General features: G+C 38.9%; 1 protein-coding gene across 1 annotated transcript; it reads left to right on the plus strand.

Annotated features, from left to right (window-relative positions):
- Positions 1–131: 131 nt before the first annotated feature.
- On the plus strand, positions 132–25,720 carry LOC117471541 (CD151 antigen-like). The gene is made up of 8 exons (XM_034116632.1): positions 132–322; positions 3,792–3,876; positions 10,913–11,104; positions 19,246–19,320; positions 22,233–22,337; positions 23,469–23,627; positions 24,371–24,457; positions 24,576–25,720. The coding sequence occupies exons 2-8, from the start codon at positions 3,793–3,795 to the stop codon at positions 24,633–24,635; spliced, it is 762 nt and encodes a 253-aa protein (XP_033972523.1). The 5' UTR covers positions 132–322; position 3,792; the 3' UTR covers positions 24,636–25,720.
- The last annotated feature ends 405 nt before the right edge of the window (positions 25,721–26,125 follow it).

Raw genomic sequence — 26,125 nt, forward strand, 5'->3', positions numbered from 1 at the left:
TTTCCTTGAATCATGATTTTTCTCATATACTTTCTTTGAATCGTGATTTTTCTTTCATTTCCCCTGCTTCCTCCTCTGTATCTGTTTGCATCACAGAAGCATTGCCCCGGGACAGAAAACACACCCAGAAACACGCAAGGTAGCCCGGGGTGGAGTCAGAAGGCAGTCCTTGAGCTCACTGTGATTTATCTGGCCTCCAGATACACACGGCTATCCGAGAGACCTTTATCAGAGTAAAAAGTGGAGTGGAAACAGAAGACCTTTAGGAATATTTCCTAAACATTTAATCGCTTTATTCTACGGAAGATCACAGAAACGGCAGGTAAGTGAAAGCAGGAAGTGCCCTGATAGTGGTTAGCTCCACACTGCGGTGTCGCATTGAGCCGACATGAAGCATTACCGTGATTTTACCATGTAGTTAAGACATCTTACAGCTGTATTTCAAAGCTACGTTATCAGACATGTGTTCAACGTGTTGTTGGTTTCTTTTGAAAGTAGGTCGTGTTGATAACACATGTGTTTTCCCTCATAGCAGCGGTGAGTCGTATAACTTTAGCGTTAGCTCACACCGGCAGAGATGCGCTGTAGCGTCATCTGAAAATCATCGAGGAAACCTACAAAACTCTGTTTTTATGTCAGTGTGCGGTCCTGTACACTTATACATAATAGAGCTTACCCTGTGGTACCAAAACAAGGTTTATACATGGTTATTGTGAACCCAAACCTTTTACACAAACCATAGGACTTTCCAGAGGTTTAACTGCTGAGCCGTTGTCAGGACGGGTTGTAATGATGTTCAGTTAGCTCACTTTTCGTTGTAGTCCGAGCTAGCTAGGTAATATACCTGCAATAATGTAAAGTAATAAGAACATTTACTCAAGTACTCTACTCAAGAACAATTTTCAAATACTTGTACTTTACTTCTGTATTTCAATGTTTTGCTATTTTGTACTTCTACCCTACAAGTCAGAGGTAAATAGTGTATTTTTACTCCACTATGTTTATTTATTACCTTAAATTACTTAACAGATTTGGATTAATGGTGTGAAATATAATCAACACTAAAATTAGACTTTAGTTACACCTGGAGTAAAATTCACAAGCTACCCTGCAGCATACAAAGTCATTGAAATTAGCTACACATTTGCCAGCTTTGATAACACTTTAATACATCACTAATTGTGATCAAAACATATACTATTTATTATTATTAAATTAGCATAATGAGTACTTTTACTATTGGTAGCCTACTTTAGGTTTATTTTGCTGCTAATACTTTGTACTTTCACTTGAGTAACATTTTGATTTCAGGACGTTTACTTTTAACAGAGTATTTCCTACACTTTGATACTTCTACTTTTACTTCTACAAGATCTGAATACCTTTTCCACCTCTATATACCTGCTAATAACACAAAAAATATATTATACCTTACATTTTACATAGCAGCTATTCAAACAACTGTGTGTTTTTTTATCAGTTGGTTTATTAACGTCACATGTATTATTATTAATGTGGATTCATAAATGAGTTATATAAATCCAAACTTGGTTTTCAACATTAGTTTGTCAAGACATATTAAATGATAACTTCAATCTTGTTACACACATCTACCTACTTCCAAATCAGACTATTTGGTTTTTTAAATCTGGACTAAAAATACTGTTTCCTGTAGTATTGTAAAACATCACGTAAGCAGAGTATGTTTTTCACACAGAAAATATATTTTATTTAGATCTTTGTCTACCAAATAAGTTGGAGTTTTGAATTGTTTCTTTAGAATTGTAATAATTAGACCAAAAGAAGATCCCAGTAGACTTAGTACTACACCTGCCACCCTAGACTTGAGTGGAAAAATTGCATTTAATTATTGGTCAAAGTCAAACAGTGGTATTTTCCAGTTGTTTTAAGATATTCAAAGTATCCATATGAGGGTCCTTACTTTGGAGAAACTTCAAATGTGTGTCTACTCTGTGGGTTATTTTAGTGGTTTGTCTATAAGATGGTAGAAGTCATCTAAAATGTCCATCACAGTTTATTTTTGCTTATACAGATGAAAAAAGATACCTGGACCTGCTCCAAGTATTTCACCACTGTAATCTCTTAGAGTAGACGAGACAGCCATTATCCTACTTAATGCAATTTATGCTGAGTGCAAGCAACAGTCTTGTTTAATGTGCACTCGAGTAAGAATATCACATCCTAAAATTAGCTAAAGCTTTTAATAAGATGCATCATTGTGAAACTCAACTGTTCTTTTTTATGCTTAACCCTCCTTGCAGAAAGTTCTTGGTTGCTGTCTTGACTCAGCTGTTTCCTCTCCGTCTCTAAACCGTAAAATGAGGAGTTGTCATTTGAGTCTTGTTTGAATTTAATTAACAAGGTCCCACTAAGTGGTCCCACGATAACACTAACAGATGGTCACCAGACAGAGTCCAGACACACTCAGTGCACTCATCTGTATTGACAGTAGTAGGTGCGGGTGTGGGGGGGGGGGCAGGCGGAGGGTAAGGAGGGGAAAGAGAGTTTGATTACAGGCAGTCAGAAGAGGGCAGGTCTGGGCTTGACAGAAAAGTAAGCTAAGAAAATTGTGGGGCAAAAAAAATGGATGTGAGACTTGGGAGAACAAAGATTACATGAAGACAAGTGTTGCTCTGTGATGTGATCTATAAATCTTATTCTATAAATCTAACTTCAAACCTATAGGATCATGTTTGGCATTGAGGAAAACCTGTCAAATTTTACTACAGTGTCATTTTCTGTGGTTACAATACAAGACATTGATTGGATACGCTTCAATCTGTTTAATTTCTTGTTAAAAAGGGACATTTTTTAACCATGGAAGTGCAATATTTCCATTTAATTCACTTAGTCGATAAAACACCATACTAAAAATATGTAAATTCTGTTAAAAGAAGAAGGTTTAGCTTCTGGAAAGTGTTTGTTGTTGGTACCATGCTTCAGGGAAGAGGGTGGTTTCTAATTTCCAGCCTTTTGGCCGACTCTCAGCTCCTACTCAGTGCTTAGTCATGGATCTCTCTGCATACACATGTAATAACTCAGCTCACTGATTCTGCCTACACTGCTGATCTTACTCACTCCCCCATGTTCTGCATCCGCCTTGTAACTTCTCATTTGTTAACAGCACCTCACCATAAAAACGAAAGTTGGCTTTATTTCAAGCTGTAATATAATTATGTGTCCTCTATGCCAACTACAAGCCCCTATTGTACTTTAACAAAGTGCATATTCATTGTATAGGGAACTTTTTCGCAGAATAATGCTTAATAAACACATTCTGATATTCCTGAATTCATGACCTTAAACAGAATAGCAACCTTTTTAAACCTAATCTTTTATCTCTTAAATCAGTAGTGTTTACACTTTTTAAATAAGGCCTATATATCAAATGTTTTTTTGGGGGAAATTGTATAAAGAGTTCCAAAAGCTGACGAGTTCTAAAAGCAAAGCCTCGGTCTGACTTTCACTGTTCTTTACTTATCGTACTGGCTCCAAACTTTGTGCACATTGGCACATTGGCACTGGTAATCAAAATTAAAACTAATGCTTGCTTTTTTAATATGCTGCACCAAAAAGGACGCAGTCACCAGAAGAGTCATTTTGGTCTCCATCATCTTTATCAACACAATACTTTGGGCGAGAGCTCACAATTTGGTTCATGGTCACATGACATCAAACTGAGGGTACAGTAGTATGAAATGTATTGAATAAAACCAACTCTTTCTGTGTGTTATTGTCATAACTGATCTGAAATCTGCTTTCTTTTGCAGCATGGGGGTCTATGAGGAGAAGAAGGAAACATGTGGAACCATCTGCCTGAAATACCTCCTGTTTGCCTTCAACTTTCTCTTTTGGGTACGTTTCATTCTGGCCTAGTTGAGCCTGCACAGGGAGTTTAATTATCAAAGTGCTTATGCTGGTCTAAAGTGCTCCTAAAGCACATTCATGCTTTCCGATATTCACTTACGATCAGGACATGTAACTTTTCATGCGATCCCTTTTTTGTTGTTGTTTTCTCCATTGTTTTATTTGGATTATAATAACAAAGATAAATGCTGTGACCTTGAAACACAGCGAAGCTAAAAGGGAGTTGGGTGGGGAGGGCAAGAAACACAAGCAGTCAGACAATCAGGTTTTAAACAAAGCATAGGCTGCTCAAATGTACTGTGTTTGGAAGAGCAAACAAAGGGAGAAAAATAAAAAAAAGTGTTTACGAAACTGTCTATTATTTGCACAGTTTACAGACCTGAGGCCTGTACTACGAAGCTGGATTTTCGCTTAGCCGGCTGACTTCAGGGAAAACTCTGGCTTTCCGGTCCTACGATGCTGGTTCTCTTTTTAGCGGGCTAGATCTCCATGGTAACTTATGCTGAGCGGCTAACCTCCTCGGGAGGAGGTTAGGTTGCAGGCTAAGAGATCAACTCAGTGAAAGCACCGCCTGCTGACCAATCAGAGCTCCGTGTGCGGAGTTTAAAGCTATCAAGTCATATTACAGGATAGAGGAAATACAGAAAAACTGCCGTTGCAGGAAAGACGGCCGGCAAAAATCAACTGACTGTGTGAACGTGAAAATTAATAGAATATCCCCTCCCATCTTCAGAGCAATCTGACTATTATAACATTAGCGTTAAGAAAGCTTAATTAAATATCTGCCACGACATAAGTAACCGGATCAGAGTAACATTAAGTACAGTCCGTGGCACTGCGAGTGCAGACGTCGATGTGTCCCATTATCATTCATATCATATCACATCATAATGTATCATATATTTCCTTATCTGAGTCAGCTTCTTGAGCCGTATCTGGCCGTGCAACACTCACAGTGTCACATACTGTATGCAGAAGTATTATTTTAAGCAACACATTAAGTTGACGAAACACTCGAGTGAAATGTAATTAAAGTCAGATCCACTCGTGTCTTGGACGGGGCAGTGATTTCATAAACCTGTTAACCTGTTAAGCCCCAAGCATGTTTTTCAGGTTTCAGGCTTGAAAATAACATGCCCAGAACAAATGACTATATCTTCACTTCTAAAAGGGGTAACTTAATAATCTTTTTTTCTCAAAGCAATGATACACTTGTGAGTTGGATGTAGAAAAGTCAGAATCAATATAGATGTTTTTATTTTTAAAGTAAATTCAGATTGAACATAGTAAAAAACTGTAAATTGTAGTTTCCGTCCAAAAAAACCCCATTACTTATAGTGAAAACCACCCTTGAATGATGGGATAGTAGACTAAAAGCTTTAGGAATCCAAACTAAAACATTTAATTAGTACCCTGTATCAAGATTGATGCAAAACAAGTGAAACTTTACCTTTTTTAGAGAGGTTTAGAAAAAACAAAACCCACCATGGGGTCATTTGGGTATATTTGCCATATATCTGGAACCTGTTGAGGTCTCCATATTAAGTTGAATAATTAAAACGAAAGATAATATAATCAAATATATTCTTGTATAACCAACAATGGGGGTTTTCCTTGGTAAGTTCTCTGAAATTGACTTTGATTTTGAATGTATTGTTGAATGAAAGTTTTAATGTGTTTTTTATCACCGACAATTTATTAGGATATTCCTCTAAATTCTGTCGGAAGAATTTAAAAAGGTACAATTTAAATGTCACAACTGAAGTGGGCCAGTTGAAGTTAGAATTTAAATGTCACAACTGAAGTGGGCCAGTTGAGGTTAGAATTTAAATGTCACAACTGAAGTGGGCCAGTTGAAGTTAGAATTTAAATGTCACAACTGAAGTGGGCCAGTTGAAGTTAGAATTTAAATGTCACAACTGAAGTGGGCCAGTTGAGGTTAGAATTTAAACATCACAACTGAAGTGGGCCAGTTGAAGTTAGAATTTAAATGTCACAACTGAAGTGGGCCAGTTGAGTTTAGAATTTAAATGTCTCAACTGAAGTGGGCCAGTTGAAGTTAGAATGTAAATGTCACAACTGAAGTGGGCCAGTTGAAGTTAGAATTTAAATGTCACAACTGAAGTGGGCCAGTTGAGTTTAGAATTTAAATGTCTCAACTGAAGTGGGCCAGTTGAAGTTAGAATGTAAATGTCACAACTGAAGTGGGCCAGTTGAAGTTAGAATTTAAATGTCACAACTGAAGTGGGCCAGTTGAGTTTAGAATTTAAATGTCTCAACTGAAGTGGGCCAGTTGAAGTTAGAATGTAAATGTCACAACTGAAGTAGGCCAGTTGAGTTTAGAATTTAAATGTCTCAACTGAAGTGGGCCAGTTGAGTTTAGAATTTAAATGTCTCAACTGAAGTGGGCCAGTTGAAGTTAGAATTTAAATGTCACAACTGAAGTAGGCCAGTTGAGGTTAGAATGTAAATGTCACAACTGAGGTGGGCCAGTTGAAGTTAGAATGTAATGTCACAACTGAAGTAGGCCAGTTGAGGTTAGAATGTAAATGTCACAACTGAGGTGGGCCAGTTGAAGTTAGAATGTAATGTCATAACTGAAGTGGGCCAGTTGAATTTAGAATGTAATGTAAGAAATGTAAAACTGTGAATTTAGGTTTTTTATTAGAAAAAGACCACAGCATTTAGTGCGTCGTCTGAATTGAAACAGCAGTTAATTGAACCTGGTTCTTCAGGAGTTAGTAGAGGTGAGACCTTGCTGATCCAGGTGGATCCGAGCCTGGCAGTCAACTTACATAGACTCAATAGCTTCTGTTAGGTCAATTAGTATAAGTCTGAGTAATTGCCGGAATAAATTAACAGACATCAAGACTCCAACAAACCCATTGATCGATTTTGGTGATTGACACCTCTTTTGAACCGTTAGAGCCAATAGAATCGAGGGGGAGTTCCTAAATCCATCTAAACATTACCAATGAGGATTGAGAGTGATGCGCACGCAGTTTGCCCAAACTGAAAGCTGTTACACTCTATAGAAAACTACGTTTATTGCCATAAATATGATGATGGATTAACCTTCAGCAGCGTTTTTCTCGTTTTAATGCCATTGAACACAACTTTTGATCAGAACAACAGCTAAGGTAAGACGTTTTTAGCCATTTTGGCTCCGTAAAGCACATTACTTTGTTGTTGTTTCTTGTAGTTTGGCCGCGAGTTCTGATGATACTTATATGTCTGGAATCTGTGGAATCTCAGCTTGCTAATCGATATCTTTTTTGTGCAGATCCGATAAGTAATAAGGGTATTTTACCTTGAGTTCTGTGCTAAGTGCGTTAGCATTTTTTCGCTCAGGGCTAATTCAGAGCCTTTGTTATTACCCTTTTGTTTCGTTTAGCTAAAAACGATTAATATTGTCTGATAGCTGAGTTTCTTCCCGTTAAGTGGGTATGACACATTCATAGTTTGTTAAATATTAAGAAGCCCTCAGATGCTGTTTCTTGCAAGATGTTGCGTTTTGCCCCCGCCCGCGGGGCCGTGGGGTTTAACTGGTTAATGAACGCATTCAAACGCTTTTTATTTTACCAGCTGTATTCACCTTGCAGGTGCAGCTTTGTGGCTTTTATCCTGGATAAAGTGTTTAAGTCATGGATGTTTAAAGTTTAACTTCTTCATATTTGACTAATATTAAAGTTCACTTTTCATTCAGGAAGTATGACGCTGCGCTGTCAGTACGCTTGTCCATGTTTGAGATTGGTCGAATGCTCCAAATACCACCCCTTTCATGTGAACGCGCACCTAACTAGATGGGACACGGCTGGCTTGAGCGATCCACTTGATAACCAGCGTCGTAGTACAGCTTAGCGAGAGCGCGTATGTTTTGGATTGGGCCAACCGGCTAACTCAAACATATCCAGGTTAGGAAAATCCGGCTTCGTAGTACAGGCCTCAGATCTCCAGATGTCAGCATCACTTAACTAATTATTTTATCAAAAATGACAAAATTAAACAAATGTAACCCAAATGGTAATAAACCAGATGTTCCATTTACCTCTATGATATCTGGAATACATAGCAGATAAAACTCTTCAACAGAGCCTTTTTATTCAGGCGGCAGATGAATGCCTGCTGCTTTTCCAGTTCATGGAATCAAAGCCAAGCTGCATACTTTACAGAGGACACAGACGGTTCATTCAGAGCCCAATCACCCAAAACTTTCCAGTATCAAGAACATGGTGTTCCAGGAGAAAAGCACTACAAATAACTCCATAATTTGGATGTTTTGTGTGGAAAAAGATTCAAATCTTAGCACTGAAGCAAAGGGAAAGTGACTCTCTTGCTCTCACGTACTCAGTGTGAAATCACAGTTACATCTTTTCCATATGTGATAATCATCTGTCTGCCAAAGAATCAGATCTCTCTCAAACTAGCAGACTAACCACACTGTACCTTTTCTGTGACAGATGCCAGAATGACAACCAAATATATATTTCAGGATATTGCAGTTATTTTCATAGATGTTTGTGATTAGTCATTTAGTTTATAAAAAGCATTTTCCAAAATACTCAGAGGTACAAGAATCACAGCAATCAGTCAGCTTTGCTTTGCTTTATTCAAAGTATTTGTGTTGATTGGCAGTGGTCAGTTTACCTAGATGTTGCATGCCCTGTTTTCTATTTATGTTGTTTGGTAGGATTTAGATTTATGACACAGAATTGTTTTTTAAAAGTGTTGGCATTATAGAAGTTTCAGCAAGATGAGGTTTTGCTTGTCCTTCTGTCTCATGCCGACTTCTAAAGGGATATTTTTCCCCAAGTAATATCATTAGACCTGTTGATAATTCAAAACTACATTCATGGATTATTGTTAATCCATGACTTGTTTTCAAAGTTTACATTGACAAATAAGTACATGGTTTAGGTTTAAAAAAGGTTTCAGATATGTTCTGCACCTACTGCTAAAGTAAGTTCATAGATCCATATCTGCTTGTGTTTGTGAACATAATCTTGTAGTATTGAAGGTCAAGGAGTTAAATTTGAGTGAGCAGTGCAGCACACTGCCTTGCATTGATATTGAATACACTTTAGAATAAAATGCATACAAATAAAATGCATAAGCATATTTTTTTAACATGATTTTAGAATTCTAAAGCAATGTAGTCCAGTGTTGCCCCTCAGCTTCAAGTACAATTGCAAATAACTTATATTCCATCGTCTTCACCCTGTTTTCCTGCTCAGAAACATAAATACATCTGTAGGTTTCATGAATAGTAATATACCCTGACATACATGTAAACGTCAAACATTCACTTCATGGTCCTTTAGACTTTTTTAAATGTTCCAGTGATTACCTATGGCTGCCACTAGAGGTCACCCTTTCTCTTGTGCAGCTTTTGATGACACTTGGACAAGATTCCCCCATTATTGTTTCCTAAGTCGAGGGCAAACATCTTAAACGGACACATGTTTTAACTGAACTTTGATTTTATGTAACTTGTGACTCAAGTGGTCATGAGAAAAACGTTGACAACCACTGGTTTGCACTTTATTGATAATATTTCTAAGAAAATATATACTTTATTTTATATTTGCACTCCTACTGAAACTGCTACACAACAATTTCCCTCAGGATGACAAACAAACTTCAACATCAAGTCAGTGTGCATGTGTAGATAGTTCAACTGCATATAAATATGCACTACAACATTAAAACAAAACACTAAACAAAATGACCATTACCAGTATTGTAGCATAACTGGTCCTCCTCATTCACCAGTAAACCACTGTGGTTACTACATTAAAATGGTAAGTAAAGAGTGTTTCCTGGTTTATCTCTGCCTCACTGTTTCTGGGTGTGTCGTACAATCCCACTCACTGTCTAGCCTCTGAAGCCGTCGCCTTGTCTTTGTATAAATTAAATCTAAATTAGGACAGCTGTTAGATTTACGGCTTTGGAGCAATGACAGATTTCTGTTGCAGCGCTGTACCATCTGCTGACTCGTCACTGTTGATATCTCACTGATTTAATTTTCCCAAAACAGTTTTCTTAGATAATGCTGAAGATGTCAGACTGACAGTTATATGCTGGATGGAAGCATTGATTTTTATGCTTGCCTAGTCTATCCTCAGGGTTTAAGGATTTACTTGGTGCTTGATAAACTCTCAGACTTTATCTATGTTATTTCTCTGTCTTGCATCTCAAAGTATTTTTAAAATGCTTCTTCCCCAACAAAATAATTGCTGAAAAATATCAGATTATACGACTGCGATTAACCTAATTTATAGCGAGCCAGTTGCTGACTAAATAAATAATTAAGTCTATACAAGTATTTTAAAGGGAGCCCCCCCCCCCCCCCCCCCCCCCCCCCCCCTTATACTCAAACCTATTAAGATTACTTCCATATGACAAAAAAAGTAGCAAAACCTCTCCTTTGAGAAGCTGGAAACAGAGCATGTTTGGCAATTTTGCCAACCCATCATCATAATATTGACGACGGCAGTAGCTCAGTCTGTAGGTCTTATGGGGAAGTCCCAGAACGGGCAAAAACTGAGTGGACTGGAACCAGGTGCTGTATAATAGCTGCTCACTGTCCTTAATACTAGGATGGGTTAAATGCATACATACATACATGTACATGTTTGTGACGATTACAGGGGATTTTTTGAAATAATAGTTGCAGATTGATAGTATTTCTATCAACTGACTGCTGCTGCTGCTGTAGCTAAGCTTTTCAGCTATCAGCTCCTGCACAATTACCATGCAGAATAAACTGATTCAGGATCACATTATCTCCTGTAAAAGCAATTGTTCCATTTTATCATTTCACATTAAGCCATCGACAGTCATTCATTTCTCCTCCTTTGTCACATTGAATCCTGCTCGAGTGATAGATAATAGAAACCTCTTTGTACCACTCAGGTTTTGTCTCTTTGCATTGTACTGTGTGCTGGTTTTTAACAGATTCTGGCTCCTCTTGAACCGGGCCCCTCACAGACTGGACTCTCATCATGTGCTCTTCTTCTTCCAGCTGGCAGGCGGCGTAGTGATGGCGGTGGGTGTTTGGACCTTGCTTGAGAAGAGCGACTACATCAGCCTCCTCTCCTCCAAGACCTACGCTGCCTCCGCCTACATACTGGTCCTGGCTGGAGCCATCGTCATGGTAACAGGCGTGCTGGGCTGCTGTGCCACCTTCAAGGAGCAGAGGAGGCTACTGCGAGTGGTGAGAGATCACGTCAGGGTGGAGATAATAGAAGCTGCACAACGCACACATTTAAATATATTGAAGTGTGTGAAACAGAAATCATTTCTACTCTCCTATCTAGACACAATTAAAGCAAAGAGTGGGACTTTGCTACATATATATGCTTATTTTTTCCTTATATATTATTCATTCCTATCACATCCACCACTCCCCATTGGCTGACAACTTTGTTATCACATCCAATGGTAGTTTTATGAAATTATCTTTTAAGGTCCACTACTATACTGTTTTTCAAAAATATATTATTGGTCTCAGATAAATACAAAACATGTCTCTGAAGTGTTTGGCTGAAATACCAAACAGATCATGCATTGTAGCATCCCTTAAACCCCTCTGTTTCAGCCCTGTTTCAGAAGTGCTGATTCTGTAGCTTTAAATGCTAATGAGCTGCTGCTGGCCACGCCCCTCTGCCAAGTGATTGGTTAAAAAAAAAACAATGGTGCATTAGGAAGAGATTCAGATGATAAGGTGGGTGGGTGTTACCTTGGTTGGTGATTGACTAATGGTTACACAAGCCAAAAAAAGCATTGTGACATCACAAAGTGGCCAATATCTGATCAGCTCATTTTCAGACAGGTTTTTATATAAATGGATCAGGACAAAAAGAGAGAGAATCTTTTTTCCTGAAACTTTCAGAATCTCTTAACACCAAGGGGACACATGTTTATGAATAAAAGACAGGAAAAAGTGGAATTTGCATAATAGGTGACCTTTAAATCGTTGGGGGGGAAATGGGGACAACAGGAAACCTTATCTGGTTATGCATGGATTGGGTAATCAACCCTAATGCTGAAACATATTGCCAAAATGCCAGCCATACCTACTATGAATAATAAGATAAATGAATAACACCAGTTTTTGATATTTGTTCATGTTGAGTTGACTTGTATTCCTATTAATAACACATATTTGAACTTGCCCTTGTGAGTGGACGGCCAGGACAGCATACTAAATTAAACCTTTTTATAAATAGAACTGAAAATCCCTTAAAGTGTCAACGTTTGTACCATCCAGGTGTGGGATAGCCTGAGGAAATGTATTTCTTTTCAGGGAATGTGCTGTGCTCAAACTTTGTCCTTGCTGCTCTCCACCAGCCTGGGTAAAACAAAGTTAACCCTGGTATCACACACATTTCTTTCAGTGTTCCACATGAAGCAGTAACTTGTTCTCTGGCTAACCTTCAGTTTGGTCTTCAGCCAGATGGCTAACAATCGTTGTATTGGTGTGTTCTGCGTTGACTTGATTATATTGGAAATATTCAGACTGATTCTGTGCAAAGAAAATGTCAGAATTCCATATTCTTCAGTAGGATGCACAACAATTGACGTTAGTTAGTTCGTTCTTGGCATGTGAATTCCAAAAATAATAGGTTGTTAGAAGGACATTGTGATGCCACACACACACAGCACCGCCCGAGGTGTCAGGCTGACTGGGTTCAGTTCAGACGAAACAAAAAGTGTGTGTGTGTGTGTGTGTGTGTGTGTGTGTGTGTGTGTGTGTGTGTGTGTGTGTGTGTGTGTGTGTGTGTGTGTGTGTGTGTGTGTGTGTGTGTGTGTGTGTGTGTGTGTGTGTGTGTGTGTGTGTGTGGTGTGTGTGTGTGGTGTTGTGTGTGTGTGTGTGTGTGTGTGTGTGTGTGTGTGTGTGTGTGTGTGTGTGTGTGTGTGTGTGTGTGATGTGTGTGTGGTGTGTGTGTGTGGTGTGTGTGTGTGTGTGTGTGTGTGTGTGTGGGTGTGTGTGTGTGTGTGTGTGTGTGTGTGTGTGTGTGTGTGTGTGTGTGTGTGTGTGTGTGTGTGTGTGTGTGTGTGTGTGTGTGTGTGTGTACCAGCATGGCGATACATTTGCAGAAACACTGTACTATTCACACACAGCTCAGCTCTCATCCACACATGTCAATTTATGCATGCACACCTCTGTGGGCGCAGCTCAAGTGTTTGTGTTGTATAAGCTTTTCAATAACATGTGTCATTTTGGCATTTTCCACTTTCCACCAGAGACTACAGCAAATCGCACAGCCAGATATCTTCAAAAATAAAGCCAGTATCCACCTAGTCTATTTGTATGTATCATTAATGAAGGGGCAAGGAGAGGGCAGGGAAAGCTAGATAACAAAGTGATGGCACTTTTATTTTTACTTTTCACACCGCAAACAAGAAAAGTATTGTAGTTTTTGGTTATTAATTATCAGTTACATTTAAATTATACAACAATTTTGTGCCTCACACCAAAACAACCCAAATGTTTTTAGAAAAAAACGGGAACAAATATTTTCATTGTGTGCTGTTATTTAAGGTGGGGTAGGTAAGTTTTAGAAACCGGCTCGAGATCGCTAGAATTTGAAAATACACAACCGGAGAAAATCTGCCACTTCCTTATAGAGCCCCTCCTCCAACACACACGAACGTGCACATGACCAATGAGGGCACGAGATAAGTTTGTGCACAGATGGAAGGCTGACAGGCAGGTAGGCCATCCAGTTATTTTAGCCGGGCCGGCTAAAATGATTGGTTGTGCTTTTTACAGTACTACGGCTTCCACAGATGACATTTTTTTATGGATTTTTTGTCAAAGCACTTAAGATATTCATTGCTATCGGGATGTTAAGAGCATTCCATGGAATATAACAAAAAGTGTATCTCAAGCCGGTTTCTCAAACTTACCTACCCCACCTTTAAGTTTGGAACGGAAAGGAAAACAATCGACAAAAAATAACAATCATTCAATCAAGGCCTGGGAACATTTCTTATCTTTCCTCAAGTGTTTTATTTGTATTTTAAAAAGCGACATTGGAAAACCACTTTCATTTGACGTACAACTTAATATCCTACTTCTGGATGAGTGGAAATCTTGAAAGACAGTAGTCGATAAACACATTTGTCAATAATGGTGCTAATATGACAATCACAAACAAGACAAAATTGCTTTATATTTTGGTATTTTAAGGAAGTCTCTGTTGTCCATTTTCAATATGAAAGAACCCAGGGCAGCCAGTGTGGGGAATTGAGAAGTCTATAGACCTCTCGGTACACTCAAAATGAAGTCCCCACTGTCCAGTTGATTTGATTTATAACCCAGCACTGACTGGGATGTGTTCACCACCTCGTCCTGCGTGTAGTTTTGAAACCCTCGGTGCATCCTGAAGAGCTTAGATTGGGTCGATGCATCACCGAGAAGGAATGAACTTGTCGGCAAGGAGAGATGCTATCGTGAGTGTTAAAGAGGGCAAAGATAAGGGCAGGTGAGAGGGGAGGGGGTAGAGTAATTGTTTTCCTGTATGTGGAGAGGGCCTGCTACCTGCTGACAGTACATAAGAGCAGCTGGGATTGTCTGTCCTGTAAGAAAAGCTGATCCAGCCATAACATCACCGGGATATCTGCAGCGGTGAGGCCTGAATAAACTAGCTGCACTCACCTTTAGATTAAAGGGAGGGCCATATCAGACTTTGTAAGGCTGTTAGTGATGATTGTACTAAACAAAGTATGAGCAAGGTCAGTCAGACAAAGAGAAAAGGAAGGAAACTTTCCCACGGGAAGAGGGGTGTGGTGTGTGTCTGCAGCACACAGCTTCATTGTTTTGCAGGGGAGACAAAAGCAACAGAACAGTGATATGACCTGAGCAAAGGAGGAGAACGTTTCTGTCTTTCACACTATCTGTTTGTCAAGACATAATACAAAACTTTATTGTTCATTCACACGGACATTTGTTGCATAAGAAAAATCAACCGAATAACATAAAAACAAACATCTGTCAGGTCTGTATTTTTGTATTTGTTTTTCACTTTCTCTGCCATTTCATGAAACAAATATTCATATTAAATAAAGTTACAATTGAATTTATTAATAATAGAGCTGCGACTGAATATTGTTTATTCAATAAACTGATTAATATTTAAGACTACCTTATGACAGAAACATATTTGTGTAGAGCCCATGGTGACGTCTTCAATTTGTTGCTTTGTCCAAACAAACGTCTTAAATCAGACAATATTAGGTTTTCAACTTTATAAAAATGTCCTGGATTGAATAACTTGTATAAAAAATCTATAGATTTAACATTTCAGTTCTATTTTAGAACTTAATGTAAATGAAGTACATTAGGTAATTTTCCTAGAATATTAAACTTTTGCAGGATGTAAATGTCCCAAAAGAAAAGTCATGATAATTAATTGCAACCTTTGTCTATTTTTCTATTTTTAAAATGATTCAAAGTATAGAATTCACTTCTTCATAGTCGTCTTTGTCAGGTTTCTGAGCTCGCAGTCCGTCTGCTCGACCGTCTGATGAGTCTTATGACTTAGTTATGATCATCGCTCATCTCTTAGGACAGACTCCTTGGCTAACACAAGGGCAGGAGAGACAGATGAGGAGGGTCCAGTACTGTGTGCAGAATGACATTAAAGCATCCATATAGTTTATAGTTTGAAATCTGTGCACGACTTGCCTGTGTGATTTGAATACATGGTGCATCTTTTAGAGTTGAGATCGCAGCCATGAATCAAAGAGAAGGAATGAACTTGTCTTGAGGGGCTGAGGGGGGTCGCAAGAGGTTGCCAAAGATGGTGAAAATAATAGAGGTGTGTGTAAAAAGCAAATTCATGAACTGATCATGAGTTGTAGTACTTTTAACTTGTTAGAGCGTCTTAAAATAATTGTATTAATTACATTGAAAGGATCCATTATACCACAGCTGACATCTCATGCCTTTATTATGAATTAGTGAAAGACCCATTTATCTTTGGGCTGGTGCCTGCGCTCAAGAGGAAGATTATTTATTTACTAGAGAGTATCTCACTGAGCCAACATCAGGAAAGGCAAACCACACCAACATTATATCTCGTTGTATTGTATTGAGCCAAAGCAATTAATCAATTAGCAAATGGTATGAAAAAGGACGCTTAAATGTTTTATATATTTTTGAAATGTTTCCTTTGGCCAAAACAAGCTATGTCACCTTTGACATCAGGAAATTGTGACGTCCATTTCTTCAACTGTTTATTTATTTAATACACAAAATAATTTGTTCAATATAAAAATAAATGATCAGCAGAATAATTGTCATTGTCATAAAAAAATAATTGTGTTTTTTTTTTATATCAATGTCTGAAGAAATGAATACGCTTTTATGAAACATTAGATTAGATTAGATGTATTGTCCCCAGGGGGAAATTCATTTTCACGGCACTGTACACAAGTCTTTAAAGAAAATGATAGGACCAACTGCAAAGGAGTCGTATTTGAAGAGTGATGTGATTATTGAAACCATCATCTAGTAACTTCAAGTGTTGAGAAGTTCTAATTCAGCCCAGCAGGGGACAGATTGATCACGTTCCTCTCATGTGATGAAGAGCAGCATGTTGCAGTGAAGAGACGCATCACTGCCCATCAGACGGACTCTCAGCTGAAGTCAGTTTGATAATCACCAGCTGCTGGATAATGGAGTCTGCTTTAAGTTGAAGTCAATTTAAAGTTCCATTTGATGAGCTGCATGTGGCCAAAGAGTGCTTCATAAAAAGGTCGCAGGATGACTCCTCTCAAAAGCCAAAATGTGTCCAACTGTTTTCTGTCGGATCAAAGTCACCTTCAGCGTGACTTCTACTCGCTCAGTAATTTTTAAAGGCGACGGTACAATTCTGATGAAGTCGGAAATACAAACACAGAGCTGCATACTGATGTGTTGGTAATCGTGCTGCAGTTTGATGTTGGAGGGAAAACTGTGGTATGAAAGACGGACATAGAAACTGTTCAAATATCTTCTAACAACCTCAGCAAAACGAGTCTGTTTACCATGGGACATTTTGTAGTTCAGCCAGGGAGAGTGCAGCCAATGCAGACTCTGTACATATGAAGCTGCTGAGAGGCGTTTGGCAGTAATTACACTGTGGCCTTAAGTCACCTGGGAGCAGAATGGCAGCTCAGACGTATAATAAGTCTGTGTGTGTGCGTGTGTGTGAGAGAGACACAGAGAGAGTGTGTGCCTGAGATCAGAAGGAGTCCTCTGGAGTCACTGCAGTCTGTAACTCAGCCACCTCAGTCTCCACCCGCCAACAACATTTCTCTGCCACGCTCCGTAAACACCACTGCCCGTGTGATGTCGGCCTGAGAAGCAAGCGTCAGTGTCTGAAGGAGAAAGCGTGGGCGAAAAATACAAGTACGGTAGAAAAAGTGGCTCACTCACCCAGTTGTTGTTTTTTGGCTACAAGTGAAAATATCTTCTGTACAGATGAGAAGTTTTCGTACTGAGAAAAAATAGCGAAAATAAATAAATTAAAAAAACAATCGTTGAGTCATACTGAAATCAATAAATTGCTCAAAAGAAAAGTATAGCAGTATAGTCGACTGTCCTCCTGCTTCATCTCTAAAACACACATTTCATGCCTGACAGAAAATGCGATTTTGAGGCCGTAAATATAAGTAAACGTGTTATAACAAATTTGCTGATGAACATAAATATTTGTATAATATTACAATTAAATAGTTGTGATAAAGTTGTAATGGAAATTGTCTCAAGAAATTCATGTTATTCTGAATAACTATAGATAAAAAACGAATATGTTTATATCGATACATCAAAATGTAAGTATGAACCACAATCTCCCTCTTTGTTAATCATGTTGTTTTGTTTAATCAGTTAAGTTGCTTTTTGGAGGAACCAGTACAACTGATCAGATAAAACCCTCACAGATAATGTTTACTGTCACAAGTTAAATAGTTTAGTTAAACTTTCCCTTAGTATGAATGTAGTATCTCTCTCTGTTGCCATGTCAACACGGCATCAAAGTGTGTCTCAGAGTGTGTTCAGCATTCAGCCTCAGAGCCTGTGAGAGATCTAATCAGCCGAGCGATCGAATCAAAGCGCAGGTCCACTTTACCGGCCTGATCTCCTTCCTCTGATAGCAGCGCGCCAGAGGAATTTAGGTCAAGGTTTTACTCTGATACGATCGTCTTGTCTTTAATGCTGCAGACACTCCTGCAGACCTTCACTCTTAGCTCTCACGGGCCTGGTCACGAATCAGACACTGGAGATAAACTCTGAACAGCAGACCTCTCCAAAGGGCACACCGTGTGAGATCCACCTCCGAGCAACAACTTTGAGCTCTGCAGTTTCAGGCTTTCATAAATCAACTTTGTGGGAAAGAGCTGGATGTTCATATACAACCATAAATATCACGGAGCAGCTTTAGTTTGCGTTGCCTAAATGTATGTTTTTAAATCTGTGTTAGCAATGTTATTATATTGTTATTATTATACTATTAACACTAAAAGGGCATACAGTGTGAGGTCCACCACTGAGCAACAACTCTGAGTATTTGTATACTATTAACACACATTTAGTTAATCAATCCTCAACATCAGCCCTGTAATAAATCGTACTTTTATAAATGTGCTCTGTTTGCTATCCTGGCCCCTGAATGGTGGAATGAGCTCCCCGTTGACATCAGGACAGCAGGAACTCTGCATATCTTCCATCGCAAACTGCAAACGCATCTGTTTTAATTGTACCTTGGGAATTAAATTCTTGGACGAAAATAAAGAAAAAGAAGCACTTGAAAGAGTTAACTTATGACTTGTAACTAATTCACTAGCACTTACAATGGTATGACTTGCTGAAGTGAATATATCAGCACTTTCCTTCTGGTGCTGAGTTTTAACCTCTATGGTTTTTGCTCTTATTGTAAGCCTCTTTGGATAAAAGCATCAAATGAAATGTAATGTAATAAATCATTTTTAAGCTCACTTCTACAATGAACACATTTTTCTCTAGCTGTCAGGAGCTCCTTTCTTTTATTTGTGCCATCAGCAAAAAAACAACCCAGGCAGTCTAACTTTTATTATTCATGAGCATTGTTTGTTCTCATTTTTGTGTCTTTTATCGACTGTCTTCACAAACCTGCTCTGCAGTGGATCGACCTTCCCATTTTTCAATCTCTAATTAACATCTTTATATCATTGGACCAGACTTTAGCCACTATGTTGTTCAAACCAGCTTCTAGCAGCGTTAGACTTTAAACTCTCCCCCATGATTTTGTTCAGCCACCTGTCGCCTCATCACATTACCCTCCACTAACTGTGTTTTCTTCTTCTTCTTCTTCCCTCTGTCCTCAGTACTTCGTCCTGCTGCTGTGTATCTTCCTGTTGGAGATCCTGGCTGGCGTCCTGGCTTATATCTACTACCAGCAGGTAACCCCCTTTACCATCAAAAAAAGTCCTTTCCAATATATTTTACAAGGCACCTGGGGATTTGATCTGTTTGTTAGGTTGTATGTGTGCAATGATGGAGCAGCAGCTGACAGATATGGGAAGATTAGATATTGATTTTCATTTCATTTCAATCTTTATTTCGAACAGATTAAAAAAATAACAAATAAAACATGTGAAAAACAGAATACCGTATTGTTAAAATACAGTATTTATCCACATTCATGATAATATTTATATATTCAACAAAAAAAAAATCTTTATATTAATAATAATAATAAATCATATTTGTCCGAAAGGGAGTAGGAGGAAGCAAATGCTTATTAATTCCCACCCCTTACTTGATCAATGATTGTCCTTTAAATCATTATGCAAGTTATTCCTACTTACATTTACATTTATACATACATATACAATAATTTCTCATCTTCAATCACCTCTCTTCATTCTCATAGTTTTCCCAAAAAGTGTTTCTGTACATCCTTTTAAACTGAATTATGCTTGTGCTTTGTTTTAACTCCTGCTCCAAACCATTCCATAAAATCACCCCAAATTTCAAATGACAAAAAAAGTCATTTAAAATTGGACACAGATGTTAGGATATATTTTAAGTCACACAGTCTATGGTCACAATACAGTCTTCGCTGAGTTGTGTTTGTTTCTATTGTTACTTCTTTTGACTTCTGATATTTTTGTAACCTCTTGGGTGGACAGTGACACCCGCCTGTCCTCATAGTAAATGATCACATGTCTATGTGTGTGTAAAAGCTGTGAAGTACTTTACTGGAAAATCAATAGAGCATGCTTGACACTTGTTACGTGCCTTTTTATCTGAGCACGTAGTCAGAAGACTTCAAATACGACTGTTTATATTCCCACGTGGCCTTTGCTGTGATTTTAACCACCGCAAAACCAACATGATAAATCAGTGTGGGGATTTATAACAACAAATATCACACTGAACTATTTTATTTTGGGAACATCTTGACCAAACTTTATTCAAATGTTCTCTAGGAATACTGTGTCAGAATAATTTGGATGCTTTTTATTAGTGTTTGGATTGATTTACACTCAAATGGAACCGTTACATCCCAAAAACTAACTCATTTTAAACTCTACTCACACAGGTTTAACACTGAATAGAGTGCTAAACACTACAAAATGCACATATGTGATAACTGTCTCATCTCATGTGCTGTAGTTGACTAACTCCGACAGCGTGTGAGTTATGACTGACTGCAGGGCAGGTAGTTGCAAATGAGAAGTTATTTTTCTCGTGTATTATTAATCTGACACGGCTCTGCAGCAGCGTCACCCCCTCCTCGACTTGTCTTTAAGGCCGGTGGCTTGTAGCTCAGCAACAGGACTTTTCTCAGTCTAGAGGTGCACTGCCTTCATTGTAACGTCCTCATTCATAATACACAACTCTCCTGAACACGAGCAGTCTCTCAGTAGCTCTCTGCTGTTTCCTAAAGATCCTTTACCAGCTTCAGAAGATTGTTACTGTGTTACTAAATGCTTTAAAGCCACTCTCTTTCCTCCCTCTGCTCTTCCTCTCTTGTTAACTGTTCCTGATTTCTTAATTTGTCGTGAAAACTTAACAATTGCTTTGAATTGCAAGACGCCAAACACACTTATTGAAGCTGCAGGTTCTCCACACTCGTTAAACAGCCTCACCTAGAGTAAAGGGAAGCGACAGCAGCAGCAGTTTGCAAGCGTTACCACATTTCCTTCCTTTAGGAAAAGAAAGTAATGGCTGCTGAACTTCATCACTTGAAGGCAATCACAGCTACATCTGCAATTACATCTATTTTATGAAGCTGTTCTTCATGTGTAAGTTTTCTTTAAAACTGCTTCTATCTTTGTACAGTATGGCCTGAGATCAACTTAATCACACACTTGATTAACAGAGTCAAGCCACTTGTGTGTGTAGAAAAATGCTTGTTTTATAGTACAGTTCTGGTGACCTGAAACACATGTAAACAGATTTGAATAGTAATATAAACATTTGTACGTTTAAAAAAGGAAGGAGGTCAAATAGCAGCCATATAGAAGATTTCTGCAGCTGTAGAAGTCAAATCAGCAGATGCTGGGCCGCTGTATAGCTCAGTTTGTTTGGACCATTTGCCGAGTTCCATCCCCTCTGTCTCCCCCTTTCAACACTTTCACTCGAATAAAGGCACTGGTAGCCCAGAAATATATATATTTTTTTAAACACAGCAGATGCTATTACCTTCCTTACCTGTAGGTGGTGCACAATGTTGCTGTTACTTTGTTGAGACTCCCAGGCCAGCTGCAGTGTTGGGGCGATGGCTCCTAATAGATGCTTAAACTCAGGTTAGCATGTATTTATGGTTAATGCCACATACAACTGTTCTCTCACACTCTGGCTGTTTCTTCTTACCGAGCCATTTGATACTGCCGCAGTGTCTCCCAGACTATCAACAGGTGAAATGAAATGCTCGCCTCGTCCTCTACCTTCCTCTTTGTCTTCACCTCCCGTCTCTCATCTCTCTCCGCCCCTCCTCCCTTCATCATTCATTCCCTTGATATCTCCTTCATGCTTTGATTTACAGTGGTTTCCCAGCTGGCTTGTTGCCATAGAAACTGAGCCCCCCAGACCTCCCGCTCCTGGAGTGTCTGCCGCTGGTCTCGAGAACAAAAAAAGAAACATCCAGACTTTCTATGCCTCTCCTCTGCTCCTGTGTTGTTAACCTGCTGTCCATGACGTGTATCGTCAGGAGGGAATTTAAAATCCTGTGTGCTATAAATCTCCTCAGTCAACAATTACAACTCATTTCATCACTTGGTCATGCTCCATGCTGGCCTAGCATTTCTGTGTTGCTATGTCGTTGGCTGTTAGTGAATATAATGTGTGTGTGTGTGTGTGGCAGCTGAATCAGGAGCTGAAGCAGAACCTGAGGGAGACCATGACCCAGAAGTATCAGCAGAGCACCCACGAGCACATCACCAGTGCGGTGGACAAGCTGCAGGAGGAGGTAAGGGTCTAAATACCAGGATGTAGAGTGGCGTGGATACAACTAACAATATAACAAGGTGGAGGTTAAGGCTGATGCCAACAATTATTTACATTATCATTTAGTCTTTTAATGGTTTGGTCTATAAAATGTCAGAATTCGTGAAAATATCCATCCAAGTTTCTCAAAGTAGATCTTCAAATTTCTCGTTTTGTCAGTCCAGATTTAAAATAGAAAATCTCCCAACAGACGAAGCAGGAAGTCTCCTTATTGGAGGGGCTGGAAACTGCATTTTTTGCAATTTTACTATGAATGTGTCATAGCGTCTGTAGCTGAGGTACATTGAATTGTATTTTTATACATAAGCTCTTAAATGATAACCGATTGTAAAGAGTGCAGTTTTCTTCTGGCCCAAAATACATTGTTCACCATCATTATTTGTAGCGAACAGGAGCTTACGTGTGAGATTCTCATTGACTCTCTTGAGGCCTGTTGATTGGTTTTGGTACCCTATCATCCCATCAGATTAGAGATTTCGGTGATGAGGGCGAGTCAAAAACAAATCCGATTCCAGTCCCTCAGTCTTCAGCTAAGCATGATGGACTTGTCTTCATCCTGTTTTGTAATTCACCCTCTCTATGCTTATACAAGACGACACATGAAGGAACGGATAAATGTGAGCAGCAGTCGAGACTTCAGTTAGGTTCATTTTTTATTCTCAGTTTTAAAATATGAGTTGCCCCGGGCTGTTAGACGTCAAGGAAGTTTACTACTCCAACTCCAATAAATTAGGGGTGAGGGAAAGATAGACTGCTGTAAGAATCCAGATGTATTTTCTGTGATTCCTAATCCATTCACAACTTCCCAAAAGATATTTTTAAAGAAATGTTTATTTTCTTCTACAAAACAGCCCAGATATTGCTACTCAGGGACAGTAATCCTACTCAACAAGTCTTTCGTTTTGTCCAAGGTTACAGTGTGAGTGTTTCTGATAAACTAAAAGGCAGCTAGGTAAACACTAACAAGCTTAATAATGTTATTTATGAATCATGAGCCAAAGGATTAAAATTGATGCTGGAGATACAGAAGGATTCACGCCCCTACCATCAAAGTGGTCTAAAGATAGGCAATGTGTTTGTGTGTCTCGCTCAGTTTAAGTGCTGTGGCAGCAACAGTTCGTCGGACTGGGCTGAGAGCGTGTGGATCCGCTCCAGAGAGGCGGATGGCCGCGTGGTGCCTGACAGCTGCTGCAAGAGTCTCACCACGCTCTGTGGCCGCAGGGACCACCCGTCCAACATCTACAAGGTGGAGGTGAGAGCAGGATGGGGGCTTTACACAGCAGGGGGGATCAGTATTTCTGTCATGTCTCAGCATGTCAGCACTGAGATGGGTGGTGTGATGGCAGTGATGGAGGAAGTATTCAGATCCTACACTTAAATAAGAGTACTAATACCACACTGTAGAAATACTCCATAGGAGTCATGTTACATTAGTACAAATATGCAATTTTAGCCAGGACAATTTAAAGTATTTAAAGTATAAATACTTAATGCAGAAAAGTGCCCTCTGTATATGTGCATAATATACTATTATATAATAAATCATAACAAATAAAATGTTTTCTCTTGAAAAATAACATAAATGTACAAAATAGTTGACAATTAATTTACCATCAGTTGACTAATTGATCAATCGACAAATTATGAACTAATGGTTGTGCTGTTGTTGGATAATTTAAATCATCACAAAATACATTTTATACACTTTTTACGTGTTTTTTTTTTAATGCAGAAATCTCCATTTAAAGCTGTCAGATACATGTAGTGGAGTACAATATCACCCTCTGGAGTAGTGCAGTAGAAGTATAGTATGCAAAAGTGCAGTATTTCCTCAATGTGTACAGTAGTATGTGTAGGTACTTGTACCTAGCTACATTTCAACATTGTATAAGAACAACAGAGTTAGAAGAAATGAAATATCTGAGCAGTATACACAACATTTGTTTGCAGTGAGACTCCCACATCAACATGACGACTCTCTTTGTTTTCATTAAGGGGGGGTGCATCTCCAAACTGGAGAAATTCATCCTGGACCATCTGAAGATCATCGGAGCGGTGGGTGTTGGGATAGCCTGCGTACAGGTGAGAAATAAAGTCAACTCTTTTTACAGTTTGCTCAACATACATAGAGATTCAATAAACGTATATCCATGGAGAATTTGCTAAATTGTGTTTTTCTTCTCTGCCATCCAACCCCCAGGTCATAGGGATGGTGTTTACATGCTGCCTATATCGAAGTCTAAAGGCAGAGCCGTACTAAAGAGGGAAGCAGAAGAAGAAACGTGTGGGACAGGGAGGTACTCCAACAACACATGCCATACTCAAATAGCCCATAGGTTCTTTTCTTTCCCTTGCACATAGGGGAAGGGACATTTTGGCGAGGGATCAAATTGCACATCTGAGGAACTCATTTTAGTAAACAAAGGGTGGAAAAACACTACAAGGTTTTTGAAGTAATTAGGCACTCCATTTGCAGCCTCAGCTACATCTTCAAGATCACAGCGAAACCCTCAGAGAGAAACTGATGGGATTTCTAAGATAAATGAGTGTGGGACAGCCTCCTAGGGACTGAAACATTGTAGTTTTCTTCCACTCCGATTCCATGGATGTACACTTGTTTGTGGACCAGGTGCTACACCTTTCCCTGCAGGAAATGTAAACCCTGGTCCCAGCAGTGAGTTTTAACAAGCCCACCTTCTGGAGCCCCCTAAACTGCAACAGCATTTTGATTCCTCTTTAACTAGCCAGTCATGCATTTAAAATATCTGTGCATTAGTGGCTTTTAAACTTTTACACTGTTCGTTTTTATATTTTGTAAATGTTTGTTTTCAACATTAGAGGTGCTTTCTTGTGAGCTATAATTGTTACCTATGTGTCTTCATATTGTCCTATCATGTTTGATCATTTCTGCCACCTTAATGACCTGCTTTAACTCAAAGCAGGTCAACTCAAGTTGATCTTAATAAAGTCATTATGATAATGTTACATACAAGCAGTGCCACTCATATTGCTCATAAGGAAGTGCCTCATGTTTGCGCCGTTTTTTATACAAGGGATTTATCCACTGATGCCAAAATTGTCAACTTTGTGTAAGGACCTACTGTCTCTCTTTCAGCCTTATTCCCATTTCTATTGATGTCTCTCTTTTTAGATTGTTTTTATAAATTAACATTTGTTCACTTTTCTATAGACCATGAATATATGATTGTATTTAAAGGACACATGATAGTCACTCACTGTTTCCCCATGTGCCTCAAAGACGACACTAAATGAATCTGCTGTATTTCTGTCTTTGTGATAATCCTGGATGTATTTTAGTTTGAATAAACATTGATTAACATTTTGCTTCTGTGGTGCTTTCTCAGCAAAAGTCAGGTGGGATTTGACATGAACGGTGTAACAAACAGCATCTCCATTTTTCATTCATTGAGACAACTGATATTATTTTCAATATCGTAACTGCACAAACGTCCTTCACCTCACCTTGTCAGGGCAATTAATCCCAAAAACTATATACAATTCTTGTGTAAAGACAACCCCCCGTGTCTGTAACCAGTGGCCCTTACAGAATTGGCACCAGCTTACAGGTGCATTAGTGTATTAACCCAAAGTCATTTCCCTAATGTTGCTGTACTGTGGAGGTTTAGGATGTGAGCCATGTCTACTACTGGAGTGTATTACCTATAGCATGACAGCTATACAGTCTGTAATGGGAGTTATTCTGCTGTTCAGTGCACGCCCACCTCATTT

Source organism: Trematomus bernacchii, unplaced genomic scaffold, assembly GCF_902827165.1.
Source record: "Trematomus bernacchii unplaced genomic scaffold, fTreBer1.1, whole genome shotgun sequence".
Taxonomy (NCBI): domain Eukaryota; kingdom Metazoa; phylum Chordata; class Actinopteri; order Perciformes; family Nototheniidae; genus Trematomus; species Trematomus bernacchii.

What these genes read in the sequence shown, in the direction of transcription:
- LOC117471541 (XM_034116632.1), top strand. Translation starts at nt 3,793, where the DNA reads ATGGGGGTCTATGAGGAGAAGAAGGAAACATGTGGAACCATCTGCCTG. An exon ending in CCTTCAACTTTCTCTTTTGG is followed by an intron (nt 3,877 to 10,912) that starts GTACGTTTCATT and finishes TTCTTCTTCCAG; the next exon opens with CTGGCAGGCGGCGTAGTGAT. An exon ending in CTTATATCTACTACCAGCAG is followed by an intron (nt 19,321 to 22,232) that starts GTAACCCCCTTT and finishes TGTGTGTGGCAG; the next exon opens with CTGAATCAGGAGCTGAAGCA.